The sequence below is a fragment of the Corylus avellana genome, chromosome 7 (genome assembly GCF_965113065.1).
Source record: "Corylus avellana chromosome 7, dhCorAvel1.hap1.2, whole genome shotgun sequence".
Lineage (NCBI taxonomy): Eukaryota > Viridiplantae > Streptophyta > Magnoliopsida > Fagales > Betulaceae > Corylus > Corylus avellana.
In genome coordinates this window covers 16,731,198-16,751,388 of record NC_142496.1, presented here as the reverse complement: position 1 = coordinate 16,751,388, position 20,191 = coordinate 16,731,198, and the positions used below count along the sequence as shown (strand labels likewise).

The window sequence follows — 20,191 nt, the reverse complement described above, 5'->3', positions numbered from 1 at the left end:
CATTTTTCTGTTTCTTTGGTGGCACAGTTTTGATTATTGCTGCTAGGGACCTTTCCTTGGTTTTGGATCTCAGTTGATATTTTTTCCAACGCCAGTATTGTTTTCAAGTGATTGGGCAATATGTGAAGATTAAATAGAAAGTAATCCTCTTTCAATTTCTACATGTGTAAACCTTGGTTTTTATGTTCTTTCTCTCATTCCCTCATGTTTTCTTAATTCAGTTACCCTTTTGGCTAAAACTCTGTGGTTCTTGGTAAAGATCTTGAAGAGGAATTTTCAATAGCGGAACATATCCCTTTACTATTTTAGCTGTGCAGTGCTGGTGTCTAAACAATTGACAAATCTGGCCGTTTTCATCTTGGGAGAGTATAAAAGGCTATTACTGTTGTGACAATTGACAAATCTGCACGAAATCAATAATAGTCACTAAAGAATGTAGGAAGATCACCCACATATCGTGTTTCCCACCTGATAGATTTTCCAGTCCTCTTCACTTTCATATAGTAGTTTCTCCCATGTTAGTATATGCAGTATTGGAGTATCTTGGAATCAAGTGGATGCCCTTTTACACATTAAAAAAGTACCTCGGTTTATTATTTTTTATTTTTTATTTTTAGGAAACATGGCATATTTTAGGAGTGACACGTGAGAGATTAACGAGGTATCGATTTTGTATTTTCCCGTAGGTGAGGTACTAGATTTGACTGTTTTGGAAACCTAGAAGAAAAAAAAAAGAAGTACAAACTGAGGTACTAAAAAAATACTTAACCCTAGTTTTTATAGCATGGATGCATTGGTAGAGATGATGTAGAACCTGCACTAGACGACAATACCCATTAGCCACTTGGCCAGCCCAAGTAGCTATTGCAGGCCAAGAAGCCCACAATTGGGGCTGAATGGATTGGGCCTAAGCCAAGGGCCTCAGTCACATAAAGAACACTAGGAATATTTATGGTGAAGAGGATAACCTCCTCCAGGGATAGAGTCAAAAAGTTTTATGAGGAAGAGCCAAAGTTTTGTAACATATGTTACAAACATTATTTTTTTTAAGCAGTTGGTTTACTAATTCTTCAAAAAAATTTACCGTTAGACAGTAAAGCTTGTTTGTTATTTTTATGACAAAAAACTAAATCAATTTAATTGGTTTTTGCGGTTTTGACCGTTAGTCATTAACAAGTTTTTATTATAGTTTGACCATTTGATTATTAACAAATGTTTTAAGGTTTATTGATGTTATGACCGTTTGGTCTGTAATTGCCTTTAGTAAACTGTTGAGAAATATAGAGGGACACCAGCTTTCTCATATTCCAAGCACCCTTACCTTCATCACAACTGCCAAATAGCACGAAAATAGGATGGAATAGTGGTGTTGCATAACCACGTAAGAGTCTGATGATGATTGTTATCCCAATCAATGAGGTGAGTAAGGAATGCTTCATTTATTTAGGTAGCACCTTTAATGGGCTCTTTGGCATCCCCTATCGTATAAAACAAAAGCTTGCAACGTTTAAGAAAACTACACATAGAATGGGACCAAGCACCAAGAGGTTTGTGTCATCTTGAGATTTCCAATGCAAAATCAGAGTGTAATTTGTGCCGTCTAGAGTGTAGTTTGTCCCATCCAATATAGCCTGAACATGATAAAGAATCCTGTTTTGTGCCATATGAAATCAAGATGAAAAGATAAGTAGAAAACACCTTGCCAACCCTTACAACAACAGTCAAAGTCAATATTCAACCAACAAACAATGTGGTCAAAGTCAACGGTCAAATCAGGCCTGACAAAATGCTGGCGTGGCAAGGTGCTGATGTGGTAGAAGCGTTGACGTTGCATAGGTGTTGACGTGGCACTGGGGTTGACACTACACTAGGGCTAATGTGGCCTAGAATTGACATAGCACTAGGGTTGAATGCCATATGGCGAAGGGTATGGAGAAGCTCTACTAGCACGTGGCTGACACGCCAAGGAGAAGGCTGCACGTTGAGTGTATGGATCACAAAAATAGAACTGCAACATGTCAGGGCTTTGACAGTGGCGTTCTCGGTGGACTGAACTTGGCGACGGCGGATCTGTGGTTTGGTGCTATGATCGAGGTAATTTGATCGCCGTGTCAGTAAGAGGTAGCACGATCTAATTCTTCGAACGGTGCATGGTAGCTCCAATGGCGGCATTTTCGGCCACTCTGGATAGTTGTCTTCCAAGGTTTCGAACAAGGATTGAACAAGGATTTGTTGAGAAGTTGAATTTTTAATAACAATGTGACAATAAATTAAGCACTCAATATAATTTTCTTTTCTTTTATGCGGTATGGCCTCTTCTCTCAGCCAAGACTGGTGCTGTGGCTCTTCTCCTTTTCAAAATAATAAGAACCCTTTTATAGGGGATTTGTAGTCAGTCTTGACCTTTTATGTTGCACGCGGTGTCCAATTTCTTCAGTTTTTTTATTTTATTGCGGGCCCCACGTTAGCTTTTCTCCTTTTAACTCTTCTTTCTTCGTCTTTGTTTTGCTAGTTCCCCCCTACTCATGGCTTTACAAATTCATGAGAAAAGTCTCCTTCGACTTTTCTTTTCTTTACTTTTCTTTTATTCCTTTTGTTTTTTTTCCTAGAAAAGGCAATAACTTGCATTATAATATCATTTTAAGCTCACATTTAATAATTAAATATTATTCCACAATTAAATATAAAATGCCAGAATTAATATAAAATAAGGTAGGATAAAGCTTATTTTAATAGACACTTTAATTTAAGCTATTATGCTCTGCCCCAGTCTCTAGCAATTCAAAACAAAGCATAAGAACAAGAACTCAAGGAAAGAAAAAGTCAAAATACTAACAACTACCAAAGAAATTTCCCGTGCCTTCAAAACTCAATGTGAATGAAAATTTTAGCCAATGTAAACACTCTCTCAGTGTCCAGATAAACATGAAATAGAATTTCTATTGGAAAGTATGTTTTGATTCAAGCCTTACCGGTGTTAACACTCAACAATTAAAATCACTCAGAAATAGGTGTAACACTCTCAAGAATATGTGAGTGGAATAATGTAAGCAAAGGCAAATATCACACATATAAATCATATGAAAAATGCTTAATCAAGAAAGAACAAGTAGTCTCATGAAAGGATGCCGAAAATAATTTACACCACACTCATTGATTAGTGATGAGCATGTCTAAACCATACACTCCTCAAGATCAAATAAGGACTTTTATTGGGACATAACATAGGGTTAAAGAAAAGGGAAATAAATAACAAAAAGGTGATGGCAAAAGTGAGAAGTATTTCAAGATGAATGGGACTTCGGCTTCTTTTGTATGTTCAATTAATTTCTCTCTCCAATTTTCTTTCAATAAAACACTATATTTCTTTTCCAAAGTATACCTTCCACCCTTGAGCATCAACCTTTTTTTTTCTTCTACTTCTTCTCTTTCAATCTTTTCTTTTGATCTTTTTTTTTTCTTCATCTTCTTTTGAATCACTAATCCACCACTCCGAAATAATTTGACAAAATTCATTCTTGAAACACTTGAGAAAGGGTTTAAGAAAGAAAGGCTAATTATATGGCTCAATGGGGTGACTAGTGCTAGTGTATCATACGAAGAATGTTGAGGCTCAAAATAAAGAAAAATAGCTTAATCTCATCTCGCAAGGATTTGCATTGTTCTTCAATATTCATGACTTCAAAAGATTCAAGTGTGGCATAAAATACATGATTTTTGCATTCGGCCAAATCAAAGAATAATGAGACTAACATAATGAATTTATTTTTGCGCTTCTAAATGACATATGATTTCACAAAAATTAACCCTCTATGAAGAATGATTAGCTCAAAACTCACAAGGGTTAGAAATCTCCACATTTGTTATCCTCAAGATATTCTAAGTCACTTGTATCCTTAACAAAGAGTCATGTTTATGTGGCCATGTGCATGTGCAATAAATTGAGCATGAAGGCAATGACATTCTTTAGCAGAAGTAGCATAATAAACTTAAAACAAAAAACTCATGCTAAAGAAGCAAAACCTTTTTTTTTTTTTTGTGAAAATATAAAATAAACAAAACAACACAAAAGGAATGACAAACATCAAGCATCAAGCTCCTCCCCCTAAAACTTATATTGTCCCGAATGTAACAAAATAAAGCAAATAAGTAAGGATTAAGGAGATCCACTACAAAAAACAGGGACTTTATTGACGTGGCAAACAGTAACTCATGTTTGCCACGTCAATAATGTTTGACGTGTCTAAATAAACACGTCAATGAAAAATTTATTGACGTGTCGGACTTTAAGACGTCAAAAATTTTTGACATGTCTAAATGCCACGTCAAAATTTTTTGATGTGGTCCATTGACACGTCAAAAATTTTTGACGTGCCTTTATTCCACACGTCAATAATTATAATTAATTATAATTATAATTAGGTAGTAAATTATTTATACAATATGTATTAAAAAAAATTAGGTTGTAAATTAATTTTAATTGGTATGAAAAAGTAATTGGTTAACAAAATTAGATAACAATATTAATTGGTACCTATATTAAGTAACAAAATTTAATTGGTATATGTATAATTGGTATATGTCGTCATATATTAAGAGATATATTCAAACCCATTAAAATTTTATAAAACTAGTTAATGCTCTTGTGTCTTATATGCCATGCTTTCACTATATGTGGTTATTATATGTGCTTTGAATTCTTTAATTTATGGTTATTAATAAATATTACGTAACAAAATATATATGGTTTTTAATTAATAATAAAAATTATGCAATGTTTTATATATGCGCTTTATATTCTTTAATTTATGGCTATTAATTAATAGTAGGCAACAAAATATATATGGTTATTAATTAGTGATATAGTATTAATACATATCACGTTTTCAGTATTGTGGGAATTTTAATACATATATGTATTATCTTACTTTAAGTATATAGTATTTTTTTTTTTAAATAAGTGATCATATAATTTTTTTTTCTTATTATTTTCATTATATTTTCTTGACGTATCAAATGTAACACGTCAATAATTTCTTGGCGTGTCACATTTTGACACGTCAACAATTATTGATGTGCCATTTTAACACATCAATAATTATTGACGTGTCATTTTGACACATCAATAATTATTGACGTGCAATTATTTCACACGTCAAAAATTAATTAATTAATAATATTAATTATTTGTATCTATATTAAGTAACAAAATTAAATTAATTGGTTAACAAAATTAGATAACAATATTAATTGGTGAATATATTAAGTAACAAAATTTAATTGGTATATGTATAATTGGTATATGTCGTCATATATTAAGAGATATATTCAAACCTATTAAAATTTTATAAAACTAGTTCATGCTCTCTTGTCTCTTACATGCATTGCTTTCACTATATGTGGTTATTATATATGTGTGCTTTATATTCTTTAATTTATGGCTATTAATTAATAGTAGGTAACAAAATATATGTGGTTATTAATTAATAATAAAACTTATGCAATGCTTTTATTATATATATATATATATATATATATATATATGGTTATTAAATAATAATAAAAATTATGCAATGTTTTAATTATATGATGACATTCTTGACTTGCCACATGTGACACATCAATAATTTACTGATGTGTCTACTATAGACACATTAAGAAACCTCATCGGAAAGGCGCCAAACTAGCTGGACCCCTTTTTCTTTTTTCTTTTTTCTGTCCTTTTCCCTCCTCTTTTTCTTTCTCCTCCCATGTGCGCCCACAGCCTTCCTTTTCAAATATGTTGTCATTTTTTTTTCTTTTATTTTTCTTTTCCTCTTCTAGATGAGATCTCTTCCTTATTTTCTTTCCTTTCTTCGTCTCATTTCAACTAACTTCTTCTCCCATATTCCTTCTTTCTGCTTGTCCTTTGGTTCTCATTTATATATATATATATATATATATATTCTTTTTTCTTTTTTTCTTCTTCTTCTTCTCACGCCCAACTCCCTTGTTTGTCACTTAAACAAAATAAAAGAAAATAAGAGATGGAACCTGCGAGAGAAGAGGAGAAAAGGTGAAGAAGAAAGAGAAATGGAAAGAGAAGGGAAGGGGTCTGAATATTTGGGGATTTTAAGGTATAAATGCTTGAATTTGAGTTATTCTATTACTATTAGTCTCTTATATAGAAGTTTTTCTTTTTTCTCTTTTTTTTTTTTTTTGTTGTTAAATTTGCTAACCCACTTTTAGATTTGTTCTTCCACATTATTTGGGGGTTTGAAGTATTTTAGGAATTGCTATCGGATGTATAAAGATCAGAGTACTTGTGTAGTGAATTCATGATGAGATTTTGGGAATTTTCCTTCAATAGTTAGATATATATGGGTGTTCAACATTTGTAGGGATTTATATGGGTTTTAAGTTTTATTTGGATTTTTGATGATAAATTAAACATGAAGTAAATTTAATTGAAAAAAATACTTTTGGAAATTTTTTTTTAATATTTTTTTAAACTTTAGTGACGTGTTAAAAAGTCGCACGTCAATAATTTCTGATACGTGAATAATTTTTTTGACGTGCCACTTTTGACACATCAATAAAGTATTGACGTGGTGAAACTGACACGTCAAAAAAGAATTTTTGACGTGCCAATTTTTGACACGTCAGTAATTTTTGACGTGTCAAAATTGGTACGTCAAAAAATTGGAATTTTTGACACCCGCCTTATTAACCTTTGACACACGTCAATACTAACACCTCAAAAAGGTTTCTGACATGTCAATATGCTTGACACGTCAGAAACTATTGGTCAACAAAAACCTTTTTTTTTTGTTTTTTTGTAGTGAGAGTGCCTTGAAGTGGTGAAACAAATTTTTGAGAAATAGCAGTTGCTATGTATTTATTGCATAACTTGCAAAGCAAAGAAATCTGCTTGCAAAAGGTTCCTTATACATTCCGGAGGGTTATAAAACCACACCATTTGAACATCTTCATTCACCGCCAATCTAGCCAATGCGTGAGCCACCTTATTCTCCTCCCTGCGTACATATCTCATTTCCCAGACCGATATGGCCCGTAAAAACGAGCGTATGTCTGTAGCTAGTTGTCCCCTGCTACTCTCATCCGAAGCTTCAGAGTTCACTGCCATGATTACATTTTTAGCATCGCCTTCTAGTTGAACTTACTGTATTCCCATCTCCATGCAAAGCTACACTGCCAACAGGGCCCCCAAAGCTTCTGCTGCTGAAGGATCCAGGAAGCCATGTCTTGTCTGGCTTCGTGCTGCCCATAGCTTGCCCTGGTGATCCCACAGAACAGCCCCTAATCCCACGCAGGGAGCCCCTAATCCCACGCGTCCCTGCTTGATATCCACACCAGCGTCCCAGTTGCCTTTAAACAAACCAGGAGGGGGTGCTGTCCATGCTGTATCCGAGTTTTCTGCCATTGAGACCCAGTCAGTCTGCCTTCTAACCGTAAGGGTTTGGAACAAATCTGTCGCCTGAAGAGCTTGCTTAAAGAGAACCGTCGGGTGTGTGAACAGCCCACTATGTATAAAATCATTCCACCTAAGCCATAGGCGACGAGCTATGCCCACAAATTGGATAAATTCCAAGCGATCACACCTACTAATCATTCCTTCAACAACCTACAAAAACTCAAGCCCCGCAAAGCTGCTTTTTTGGAAGCAAGCACCTCCTTCACTCCAGACATCGCGCGCCGCAGGACACATCTATAAAGTTTGAAAAAGCGTCTCAAGCTCGTGTGCACATATTGGACAACTAGGATTTGTTAGAACCTTTCGAGAACATAAATTTGCTCTAGTGGGCAGGGAATCGTGGCAGGCGCACCACAGAAAATGCTTTTCTGCATTTTGGATGGGGAGTTGCCAAAGGTGCCTCCATAGCGTGCTAGTTTTGGACTGGGCAAAGCCCTCTGCTTGTTGCTGCATCTCTCGTTCTTTTTGGAGATGATATGCACTCCTTACGGAAAACACCCTCTTGGCCGTCCCCCTCCATATGATAACATCCTCTTGGTCCGTGGTACTCACTGGAATTGATTGAATGGAAGTAATCTCCTCACGAGTAAAAATCTATTCCATCAAAGCAGAATTCCACCATTTGGTATGCTCATCAATCAAGGTACTCACAGTTGCTGTACCATCAAGAAGCCGCGGGGGAGAGATCACTCTAAAAGTGGTTGGTGAGGGAAGCCAACGATCCTGCCATATTTGATTCTTTTCCCATTGCCAACGCGCCACACCATTCCTTCCTTAACAAGATCACTCGAACTTTGTATGCTATGCCACGCAAATGACGGTTTTTTCCCACAAGAAACATCAAGCACCGAGCAATTAGGATAATATTTTGCTTTCATTATCTGCGCAATTAAGCTGTCTGGTATTTTCCATAAGTGCCATATTTGCTTTGCCAATAGAGCTTTATTGAAACATCCTATGTCACGAAAGCCCATACCACCATATGCTTTTGAACAACTCATTGTATTCCAATTCACCCAATGAATTCGTTTGTCTCTTTCCTTATGACCCTAATAAAACTTCATCATTAATGAATTGATCTCAGAACATAACACCTTTGGAAGCTTGAAAACGCTTATGCTATAGGTAGGCATCGCTTGAATCACGGCTTTTAGTAAAATCTCTTTCTCCGCCCGAGACAAAAATTTAAGCTTCCAATCCTGACGACGCTTCCACACTCGATCCATCATACTTTTGAAAGCTCGCATGCGGGATCTTCCCACTAGGGTAGGCAAGCCTAGATAGGTGTCATATTTTTGATTTACAGGAATTCCAGCCAGCCCCTGTACTTGATCTTTGTCACTAGGAGATGTGTTCTGACTAAAAAAGATAGCCGTCTTATTGGTGTTCATTTTCTGCCCCGACGCCATCTCATACATATGTAGGATAGATGACAAATGATTTCATTGGGCCACATTTGACCTGCAAAACAGTGAGCTGTCATCTGCAATGAAAAGGTGGCTAATTTTTGGCCCTATTTTTGATGTAGGAACACCCGTCAAAGCACCTTCGCGATTTGCTTGCGTGATCATAGCACTAAGAGCTTCTGCACACAATAAAAAGAGATAAGGCGATATGGGATCTCCTTGTCGGAGACCCCTAGTAGGGGTAATCAATCCACAAGGCTTTCCATTGACTAGAATTGAGTATTTCACCAATGTAACACACATCATAATGAGGGATATCCATCGGTCGTTAAAACCCATCCATCTCATCACCGCCTCTAAAAAACTCCATTCCACCCTATCATACGCTTTGCTCATGTCGAGCTTTACCGCCATAAAGCCTTTCTTCCCCCTCATCCTCGTATTCATAGTATGAAGTGTTTCATAGGCCACGAGTGCATTATCTGAAATGAGTCGTCCCGGGATAAATGCACTTTGGGTAAGGGTAATGATATTGGGTGAAATCCTTTTTAAATGGTTTGCTAAGACCTTAGAAATAAGTTTATATAAGACATTACATAAGCTTATTGGTCAAAACTCCGTGACCATAGAGGGGTTTTTTATTTTGGGTATAAGGGTGACATGGGTCAAATTCAAATCTTGAGGTATCACACCAACATTCAAAATGTCAATAATAGCACGACATACCTCCTCCCCCATAATGGGCCAATTGTTTTGAAAAAAACATGCGTTCAATCCATCCGGTCCCGGGGCGGCGAGCGGCGCCATTTGGAACAAAGCTACTTCAATCTCTTCCACAGAAAAGGTTTTCATCAATTCTAAATTCATGCTGGCTGTTAGACGGTTACCAATGGGTGTAAGGCATGGATTAAAGTCACCAGCCGGTCCCTTGGAAAAAAGAGTAGTGAAATAAGTGACAAAAGCGTCCTCTATCACCGCTGGATTTTCCCTTCGCTGCCCCCTTTCGTCGAAAATCATCCCCACATGGCTACGTCTACGTTTTGCATTTGCACATGCGTGATAGTATGTTGTGTTTTGGTCACCCATCTTGAGCCAAACTTCTTTCGCACGTTGACGCCACCATAGTTCCTCTTTATCAAGTAATACTTGTAATTCTGTCTGAACATTTTTGGTCGCCTATTGAGCCGACATATCCTCCCTGCCTTGGAGCTTTAAAAGCCTCCCTTGCAGTTTAGATATAGAGTTTGGCACACTTTCATGCACATTCCTCTGCCAACTTTTCAGATTGCCTATACTACCCTCCAGCTTTGCACTAAAACATGCCCAACTTGTATCATGGTTTGGTGTGTGATTCCAAGCCGTGATTATGGCTTCTTGACAACCTGCTTCCAAGGCCTAGCTGGCCTCATAGAAAAACCTGGACCGTCTTCCATCAGGTTCGTGCAGCCGAGAGAGAGTTAAGACTAGAGGTGCATGGTCCGAACATATAGTTGCTTGTACATATACTGAAGCGTCCGGGAATAAGTTTGTCCATGCAAAGTTGGCTACTCCCCTATCAAGCCGCTCTCTAATAAGGGCACTGCCCTCTTGACGGTTACTCCAGGTAAATTTAGGTCCCACAAAACCTAAATCAAATAATTCACATACCTCAAGAGTGTTTTGAAAATCTTGTATGAGATTATTTTGTCGTAGTTGTCCCCCCAACTTTTCTGTACTCGTCAAAACTTCATTAAAATCGCCGATACAAACCCAAGGGTTCGGGGCCAAAAGAGCCAATCTTTTTAGTAGGCACCATGCCTCATGGCGTTTTGTGGCATCCGGATGGCCATAAAAGCCAGTGAATTTCAAGTCAACCTCCAATGTCCGATTGTGTACTATGGCGTTTAGATGTCATTGACTATAGTTTTGAACTTCTACGACACAACCATCCTCCCAAAAAAGTGCCAATCCTCCACTACGACCCACGTTCTCGACCACAAACATGTTTTCGAATCCCACTTTCATCCAAATCAACTCCATCTTATTTTTGCATAATTTGGTTTCCATTAGAAAAACAAAATTGGGCTTCTTTTCTTTCAGCATACGGCGAAGTTCATGAACTGTTCGAAGGTTCCCAAGCCCTCGGCAGTTCCACCTTAAGGCAATCATTGTGGTCGGCGGGGCTGTTTTCCAGCCTCCGCCAATCCCGAACCAATATTTAATTCGTTTTCTCCACTACCTCGAACTAATAATAATTCCACATCTTCGCTTCCTGTTTTTTTTTTTGGGTAGACCGTGTCCCCTAATTGATGTGAATCCTCCTCTCGGTGTTTTCTTTTTACTGCCATTTTTCCCACCTAGGCCCCCCTCATGGATTTCTCAACATCTGCAAGGACTGGGCCTGAATATGGGCCCCCAGGACTAGTAAAGATCAACCCCTGTTGTGATAACGGCTCCCTTTCAATCCCCAGCCCAACCAGCCGCACTCCAGATGGAGATTTCATTCATTTTCCATTTGAACTTTCAGAGCACGCTCCCCCTTTAACTCCCCCAGGATTCATTCCATTTGTGGGTTGAATACCCCCCCCCCCCCGATCAAGGCTGGTTGACTGCTTCAAAACGGCCTTTCATAATTCCTACGACTCCACCAATCACGTCATACTGGGATTGAATAGAGATATCATCATAATTCTCTCCAAAATTTTTGTCATGATTTTCATCTTTGCCATCTGGGGTTACAGATTGTCGCCTTCCCCGAAATACCCCTCCTCCATGTTCTGCCCTTCCGGTTTCCTTATGCCTCCTTTTCCGGCCGTTATACCCCCCTGTCAAGATGATCATCATAGTGCTTCCATCCTCCTGGTTCAAGTTGAGCAGACTTTGCATAATCTGAATGACCTGCTTGCATATCATGGTGTTTTTCTGTTCGTCGGGTTGGTGAGCTAGCTCTCATCCATGGGCCAAATTGAAGGATCTCCTGGTTTCTCATCATACTTCGTTTCAGACACCCTTCTGCTCCATGACAAACTACCCCACAATGATAACAGAATTTAGGCATACGCTCATATTTGAAACCGATCAAAGTCGACTTCCCATCGAACTTTAGCATGGGTCCACGTGAGAGGGGTTTGTAGAGGTCGATCACGATCTTAACTCGTAAAAACTCCCCCCATCCGATTCCATCCTTATCGGTATCCACCTCTTCCACTGTCCCGATGGCAGTTCCGAGTTTGAAACCTACCTCGCGTCCCATACAAGCCAAGGGTAAGTTCATCATCCACACCCAAAAAGAAGCCTTGTCAAAAGTAAATTTCGAAGGTGAAGTGTGCCCATCGAAGTCTTCTACCAAGAACAGATTACTCTCGAAAACCCACGGTCGACCCTCCAAAACTTTTACCTTGTCTCTGGCCATTTCGAATTCAATGAGGAAAAAATTTTCACCCAAATTTTGAAGGTGAAAGTCCCCTTCAATCTCCACCATCGTACGAGCATAGCTTTGATTGTTTCCTTGCTTACAATCCTCTCTGATACCAATTTTCCCACAACACAGGATTGTCCGCACTTGACTGCCCCTTCCACATCAATCGCTTGAATCTCCACCTCATCACCTTCTTCATCTGCTAGGGAAAGGTTTGCCCAAAGATTGGACAGTTCGTCTGCCATAGTTCCTGTTAAAACACTCACTATACTCTCAATAATTACAAGAAAGAATTATGAGAAACAAATACTTCTCATCTATGTCGCGATCGCGAGTAGAGAGAAAAAGATAATACACAAGCAGATAGATCTGCTGCCGCCGAAATACCAGAGTTCAAAAATTGAAATAACAAAATGTCCACAAATCTCCAATTTCTCCCTAATGGCCTCAACGGACAATAGGTAGCGCCACCACAAAGGCTACACCCCCCATTGTCCCCATTAGTTTCTGCGAATTCAAAGCTGGGACATTCTTTTAATATATTCTTTAAATTAGTCAGTTAGTGGTGAAACAAATTGACATTTGTTACTTGCGAAAGAAATTTAAGTCATGAAAAAGTTATTTAAGCAAATTATTCCATCTAAAACAAAAGAATCGACCGAGTTTAATTAATTTTAGAACAAAGATTATTTAAAAGGTTAATTACAAGTAGACATTTTTAAATGTAAAATAGTTCACATGCATGCATGAAAACATGTGTATATGGGATGTACCATGAGTAGAAGAAAAAAAGAACAATATAGAAGGAAGACAGTAAATGTGGTTAGAAATACCTATTTCCCAAATACATCCCGGATAAATTAGCCACTTCTTTTAGGGCTCTCTTCCACCCCTCCACCTTCCTTTCATCATCGTTGAACCTTTTTGCAAGTTCAGTGAAAGCTTGTCCAACCCTATTGGTTTGATGCCATACTTCCGAAGGATTTACGTCATAGAATAGTGGTAGAACTAGTATCTCGCTTGTCTTTCTGAACTCGAGGATCTTCATCAACTCGTCCAAGCACCATCGGGATGACGCGTAGTTTTAAGATAGTACAATGATCAAAATCTTTAACTCTTCAATGGATTAGACAACTGCCGGTGAAATTTCCTCTCTGCTTCGAAGTTTGTCATCCATGAAGGTGTTGATTCCTTTTCGACATAAATCTGTGTATAGATGAGCACTGAAAGTTTTACGAGTATCTTCACCTCTAAAACTCAAGAATACATCCCATTGAAATATGGAAGAAGAGAATGATGAAGAAGCTGTGTGGAAGGCCATGGACGAAGTTGCAAGAGTACTAGTTAGTAGAGAAAATTGAGAGAGAATTGCAGAACCGCTAGCCATACCTCCCTAATTATGCAAGTTTGTCAAGATAATAATGAAGGTTCCCACATGCTCGCGACGCGTCAAATTAAAGAAAATGAGAAACTTGTCAGAAACGGCAACAAGCTTATAAAGATGGACTTTGACTAGCTTTGTGGGAGTTTTCTGCAGCAAATGGCAAACCCACTACATTAAAGAGAAACAACTTGAACTTGTGCACATAACCACGTACAGGCTAATTGTTGGGTTGTTGACTATTTTTGGAGGGTTTTCTATAACAAGTTTAGACCGAAAATGAAGGTGGAGAGTTGTGTTATTTATGCTCACACGAAGAGTTTTAAGAAGTGATAGAGCCACGTGGAGACCAATAAGAGCGATGGCCGCAACTAAAGCTGGAAAAAAAAAATTAAGTCTTATATGTTTAGCTAATGGCCCCTCCAAAAATAGTCAACAACCCAACAATTAGCCTGTACGTGGTTGTGTGCACAAGTTCAAGTTGTTTTTCTTTAATGTAGTGGGTTTGCCATTTGCAGCAGAAAACTCCCATAAAGCTGGTCAAAGTCCATCTTTATAAGCTTGTTGCGGTTGCCGATAAGTTTCTCATTTTTCTTTAATTTGACGCGTCACGAGCATGTGACAACTTGCATTATTATCTTGACAACCTTGCATAATTAGGGAGGTATACCTAGTAGTTCTACAATTCTCTCTCAATTTTCTCTACTAACTAGTACTCTTGCAACTTCATCCATGGCCTTCCACACAGCTTCTTCGTCATTCCCTTCTTCCATATTTCAATTGGATGTATTCTTGAGTTTTAGAGGCGAAGATACTCGTAAAACTTTCACTGCTCATCTACAAACAGATTTACGTCGAAAAGGAATCCACACCTTCATGGATGACAAACTTCGAAGCGGAGAGGAAATTTCACCGGCACTTGTCAAAGCCATTAAAGAGTCAAAGATTTCGATCATTGTACTATCTAAAAACTACACATCATCCCGATGGTGCTTAGAAGAGCTGATGAAGATCCTCGAGTGAAGAAAGACAAGGGAGATACTAGTTCTACCATTGTTCTATGACGTAAATTCTTCGGAATTACGGCGTCAAACCAATAGGGTTGGAGAAGTATTCACTGAACTTGCAAACAGGTTCAACGATGATGAAATGAAGGTGGAGGGGTGGAAGAGAGCCCTAAAAGAAGTGGCCAATTTATCTGGGATGTTTTTGGGAAACGGGTATTTCTAACCAACTTTGCTGTCTTGCTTCTATATTGTTCTTTTTTTCTTCTATTTATGGTACATCCCATATACACATGTTTTCATGCATGCATGTGAAGTATTTTACATTTAAAAATGTCTACTTGTAATTAACCTTGTAAATAATCTTTGTTCTAAAATTAATTAAACTCGGCCGATTCTTTTGTTTTCGATGGGGTAATTTGCTTAAATAACTTTCTGATGACTTAAAAAAAAAAAAAAATGGAAAATGAACTTTCCGTTTGTTGCGCACATATCAGGGTTGTTTGTCAAACTCCTCCCCACCCCTAAATACTATTCACTTCCTTTTTTCAAAAAAATCAATATTAAAACATTTTTATTTTTATATCACATCATTTATTTTTTACTACTATTCAAATAAAAAAATCACTACAAATCAAAATTTTCTACTTTTCAATACCATTTTTTCACTTTTCTATACCAATTATTATTATTATTAGTATTATTTTACAAAAATTATGAACAGTGCTATGGTGCATAACTAACCCCCTTATAGTTATGTATCACTAACTTTTCTTTCTAGTCCTACTTTTTTAATACATAATTTCCCTTCTTTTTATCTGAAGGTAACTGATTAGTTAGTATGTTTTGTTATCTTTTCGTTTCAGTAGGAATGAACCATAATTTATTGACGAAATCATCGAACGGGTGAATTCAAAATTAGTTAATAATACATACTTTCAAGTTGCCCAATATCCAATTGGAATAAAGTCTCTTGTACAAGGATATGAAGTCGCTTTTAGCTATAGAGAATAATGACAGCACATGCATGATAAGGATCTTTGAAACTGGCGAGATTGGTAAGGCAACTCTTGAATAGCCATCTACAACTCGATTGCTTCTCATTTTGAAGATAGTTGTTTCCTTGAAAAGATTAGAGAAACTTCCAACGAAAAGGGCCTGAACCATTTGTAAATTAAACTTATTTCTAAAATCCGAGGAGGTTCAAGTCAAATGGTTGACAATGTTGATCAAGGAATTACTTTGATACAACAAAGGTTTCGCTTAATAAGGATACTTCTAGTTCTTGATGATTTGAATCATTCAAACCAATTAGAAAAGATAGTTGGAAAAGGCAATTGGTTTGGTTTAAGAAGTGGAATCATCATAACAACAAGAGATAAACATTTACTAACTAAACATCAAGTATTAACCTACGAAGTGAAGGAATTGGGTTACTTCAAAGCTCTTAAGCTCTTTAGTTGGCATGCCTTTAATAGAGATAGACCTAATGATGATTATGTGAAAGTCACAAACAATGCAGTGTGTTATGCTAGAGGATTGCCACTAGCTTTGCAAGTGCTAGGCTTGAGTCTAAAAGGTAAAGATATCCTTTATTGGAAAAGTAAATTGGGTAAGTACAAAATAATTCCTCACGTTGATATTCAAAAAAGACTTCGAATAAGTTTTGATGGATTAGATGAAAATGCAAAGAATATTTTCCTTGACATCGCATGTTTCTTCAAAGGAAAGAATGTCGAATATGTCACAAAAATACTAGATTGTTGTGGTTTTCACTCATATAGTGGCATCAAAGAGCTAAAAGATAAATGTCTCATAACTGAGTTTTCAGATAAATCATTGGCTATACATGACTTGCTGCAAGAAATGGGTAGAGAAATTGTTCGACAAGACTCACCCGAAGAACCTGGCAAGTGCAGTAGATTATGGTTTCGTGAAGATGTTCGTCATGTTCTAGAAGAAAATATTGTAAGAATTATGTTAAAAATCCCTTTAAATTTTACATTTGTTTCTTTTTCATGAGTTAAGCTACTAGGAAAATATATATTTTACAAAATAACAATGTTGCTTCAAGTTAGATGGTCATCTGACCTCAAGAGTTGCATAATAGAAGGAGAACATGTGAGGTTAATCCCACCTTGAGAAAAAAAAAAAAAAAAAAGTCCCAATTAGAAATTCTAATTAAAGATTATACTGAACTTTGTAAAAAGTTTAAATATAATTCTTGGAATTTTTTTTTTTTTTAATTTTTTGGTAAAAACACATTTCTCGAAACAAACTACAAAATAAAAAATACAAAAAATACAAAAAAAAAAAAAAAAAAAAAACGTTTTACATAAAATTAAATATAAAACTTTTAGGGAATGCCCTACAGCTTCGTAATTGAAAGTTTTCAAAACGCATACTTCTAGCTATTTAAAGTTAGAAGGTTTGTGTTAACAATACACGCATACAACTTTTGTCAATTTTTGTAATTTTTATTAGTATCTTGCCTTTTCTTTTATGAACAAGTAAGGGTAATATGTAAATATAGATTTAACATAAACATTTATTTTGAGAATGTGATCATCAGTCACTTTAAGGCATTCCAAATTACTCATTTTGAATGAGTGGATATATACAAGATAACATAATAGCAGAGGGTGGACAAGATAAAGAACATCCTCACGATCAAATTACTATTATTGTTGGAGTCTACAGTGATGGTAATGAAATCTATTGTCCTCATGGAGATTACCATAAAACTTTTTATGGATCATTGCGCTCTGATCAAGTATGGTTGCATTCCTATGTTCTTCCAGAAGATTTTAAGCTAAAGAAAGGAGATAATCTTCAAGTTTGCTAAAGTATTTTCCAGTATCATACATGTTTGAATTTTATATCTATGAAACATTCAAAGTCAGTGTTCTTTAAAAGTTACGGATTCCATTTGGTACGAAAACATGAAGAAAAAGCGATAGATTTAATTCGACCTTCAAAGAGATGCCGTGATGATGATGATGAGTGATGATGGCAACTTGGAATCCAAATTTTACCCACAACAGAAGCAACATCCTTCAACACCTGGCACTTAGAATTCGTATGAAGAGAATAATGTAATGAAGTTGTTGATTTACTTATCTCTTTTTCAAATTCGATTTTGTTACCCCTTTGAAATTACTATTGCTTTATTTTTTAGGGTCTTGTTTGTGCTCTTATATATAGTTTTATGCTTTACGATTTTGGTGGCATAAATTCATCAGCAATGAAAACTAATAAATTCTTGACCTGCTTGGCATATTGAAGGAGTTCCTTTTGCTTTGGCTTTTGTGTGTTTTGCAGGACTTGGACAATCTAGCAGGCAACTCACATGCTGCAACTTCTACTTCAGGTGTCACGTTAGTGATTTTACTCTCCATAGCCTCTCTTTATAATTCTTTTTTTATTTCTATTTTTGTTTTTTGTGCAAGTATTATGCTCTTTTGTCGCCAAGTGGTAGCGAAATCGACTGTGGACCACGCCTCATAAATCGGTGGTCACATGTTCGAATCCCCCTTCCCTCTTCCCTTGTGTGGACATGTCAAAAAAAAAAAAAAAAAAAAAAAAAAGGTATTATGCTCTTTTGGCAATTCTTATTCATGGCTATGCTCTTTTATAAGATTGGAGTTAACCTAATATGCAATTTTGCTGATTGTTGAGAAAGGAAATTATTTTCTTTCTTGAAGGTCTAATTAGATTTTCTTCACAAATTTTTTTTTTTTTTTTTCTGTCTTTCTTTCTATTTTTGTTTTTTAGAAAAAATTTAAAAAATAAAATAAAAAATTAAGCAACAACTACAATGAGAAAAATAAAATAAAAATAAAATTAGCTTGATATAGTGACACACTATAATAAATGGAGAAAGGATCATATTATCTATATCTCAATTAACCAACGAATCGTCGAGTTCCATGACCATTTATGTTTATTACAGAAAAGCACAATCATCATTCTTAGTAGGACACAAGTAGGCCTCCTAAAATTACTCCAATTACTAAGCCAAGAAAGACACTATTTTTTCATTCCTCAATTGAAGGAATGTAGGCAAAATGAGAATTTAAGGCCATTACCTTCTTCTTCTTTTTTCGTTTATCATGGTTTTTCTATCATCTTCTCAAATGAGCATTTATACTCTAAAATGAATTTTTCTACTTTATATGAGACCTTATTGTTGTGTTCATCTCCACATAAATAATCAATGTACTTATCCCTACGACTTAAGAATTTTGCAAGGACATGTTTAAGGTTGTGGAAGTGGGAGCTACTTTTAATCGATTTTGTAAAATCTCTAAGTGCATTAATAAAAGATTAACCAAATCAAATTCCTTTAAACTAACCAACATTTTTCTGTTTCTTTGGTGTTTCCTTGGTTTTGGATCCCAGTTGATATTTTTTCCAGCCCCAGTATTATTTTCAAGTGATTGGGCAATATGTGAAGATTAAATAGAAAGTAATCCTCTTTCAATTTCTACATGTGTAAACCTTGGTTTTTATGTTCTTTCTCTCATTCCCTCGTGTTTTCTTAATTCAGTTACCCTTTTGGCTAAAACTCTGTGGTTCTTGGTAAAGATCTTGAAGAGGAATTTTCAATAGCAGAACATATCCCATTACAATTTTAGCTGTGTAGTGCTGGTGTCTAAACAATTGACAATTCTGGCCGTTTTCATCTTGGGAGAATATAAAGGGCTATGATTGCTGTGACAATTGACAAATCTGCACGAAATCATTAACAGTCACTAAAGAATGCAGGAAGATCACCCACATATCTTGTTTCTCACCTGATAGATTTTCCATGTCCTCTTCACTTTCATACAGTAGTTTCTCCCATCTTAGTATATGCAGTATTGAAGTATGTTGGAATCAAGTGGATGCCCTTTTACACATTAAAAAAGTACCTCGGTTTATTATTTTTTATTTTTTATTTTTAGGAAACATGGCATATTTTAGGAGTGACACGTGAAAGATTAACGAGGTGTCGATTTTGTATTTTCCCATAGGTGAGGTACTAGATTTGACTATTTTGGAAACCTAGAGGAAAAAAAAAAGTACAAACCGAGGTACTAAAAAATACTTAACTCTAGTTTTTATAGCATGGATGCATTGCTAGAGATGATGCAAAACCTGCACTGGACAACAATACCCATTAGCCACTTGGCCAGCCCAAGTAGCTATTGCAGGCCCAGAAGCCCACAATTGGGGCTGAATGGATTGGGCCTAAGCCAAGGGCCTCAATCACTTAAAGAACACAAGGAATATTTACGGTTAAGAGAATAACCTCCTCCTGGGATAAAGTCAAAAAGTTTTATGAGAAAGAGCCAAAGTTTTGTAACATATGTTACAAACTTTATTTTTTTAAGCAGTTGGTTTACTAATTCTTCAAAAAAATTTACCGTTAGACATTAAAGCTTGATCGTTATTTTTAGGACAAAAAACTAAATCAATTTAATTGGTTTTTGCAGTTTTGACCATCAGTCTTTAACAAGTTTTTATTATAGTTTGACCATTTGATTA

The 20,191-nt window shown here is 36.3% G+C and overlaps 1 protein-coding gene across 1 annotated transcript; it reads right to left on the bottom strand.

Moving 5' to 3' along the window:
• Positions 1 to 11,674: 11,674 nt before the first annotated feature.
• LOC148584568 (uncharacterized) lies at positions 11,675 to 12,340 on the bottom strand. Its single transcript, XM_088518508.1, has one exon. The coding sequence runs from the start codon at positions 12,338 to 12,340 to the stop codon at positions 11,675 to 11,677; it is 666 nt and encodes a 221-aa protein (XP_088374634.1).
• Between the last annotated feature and the right edge of the window lie 7,851 nt (positions 12,341 to 20,191).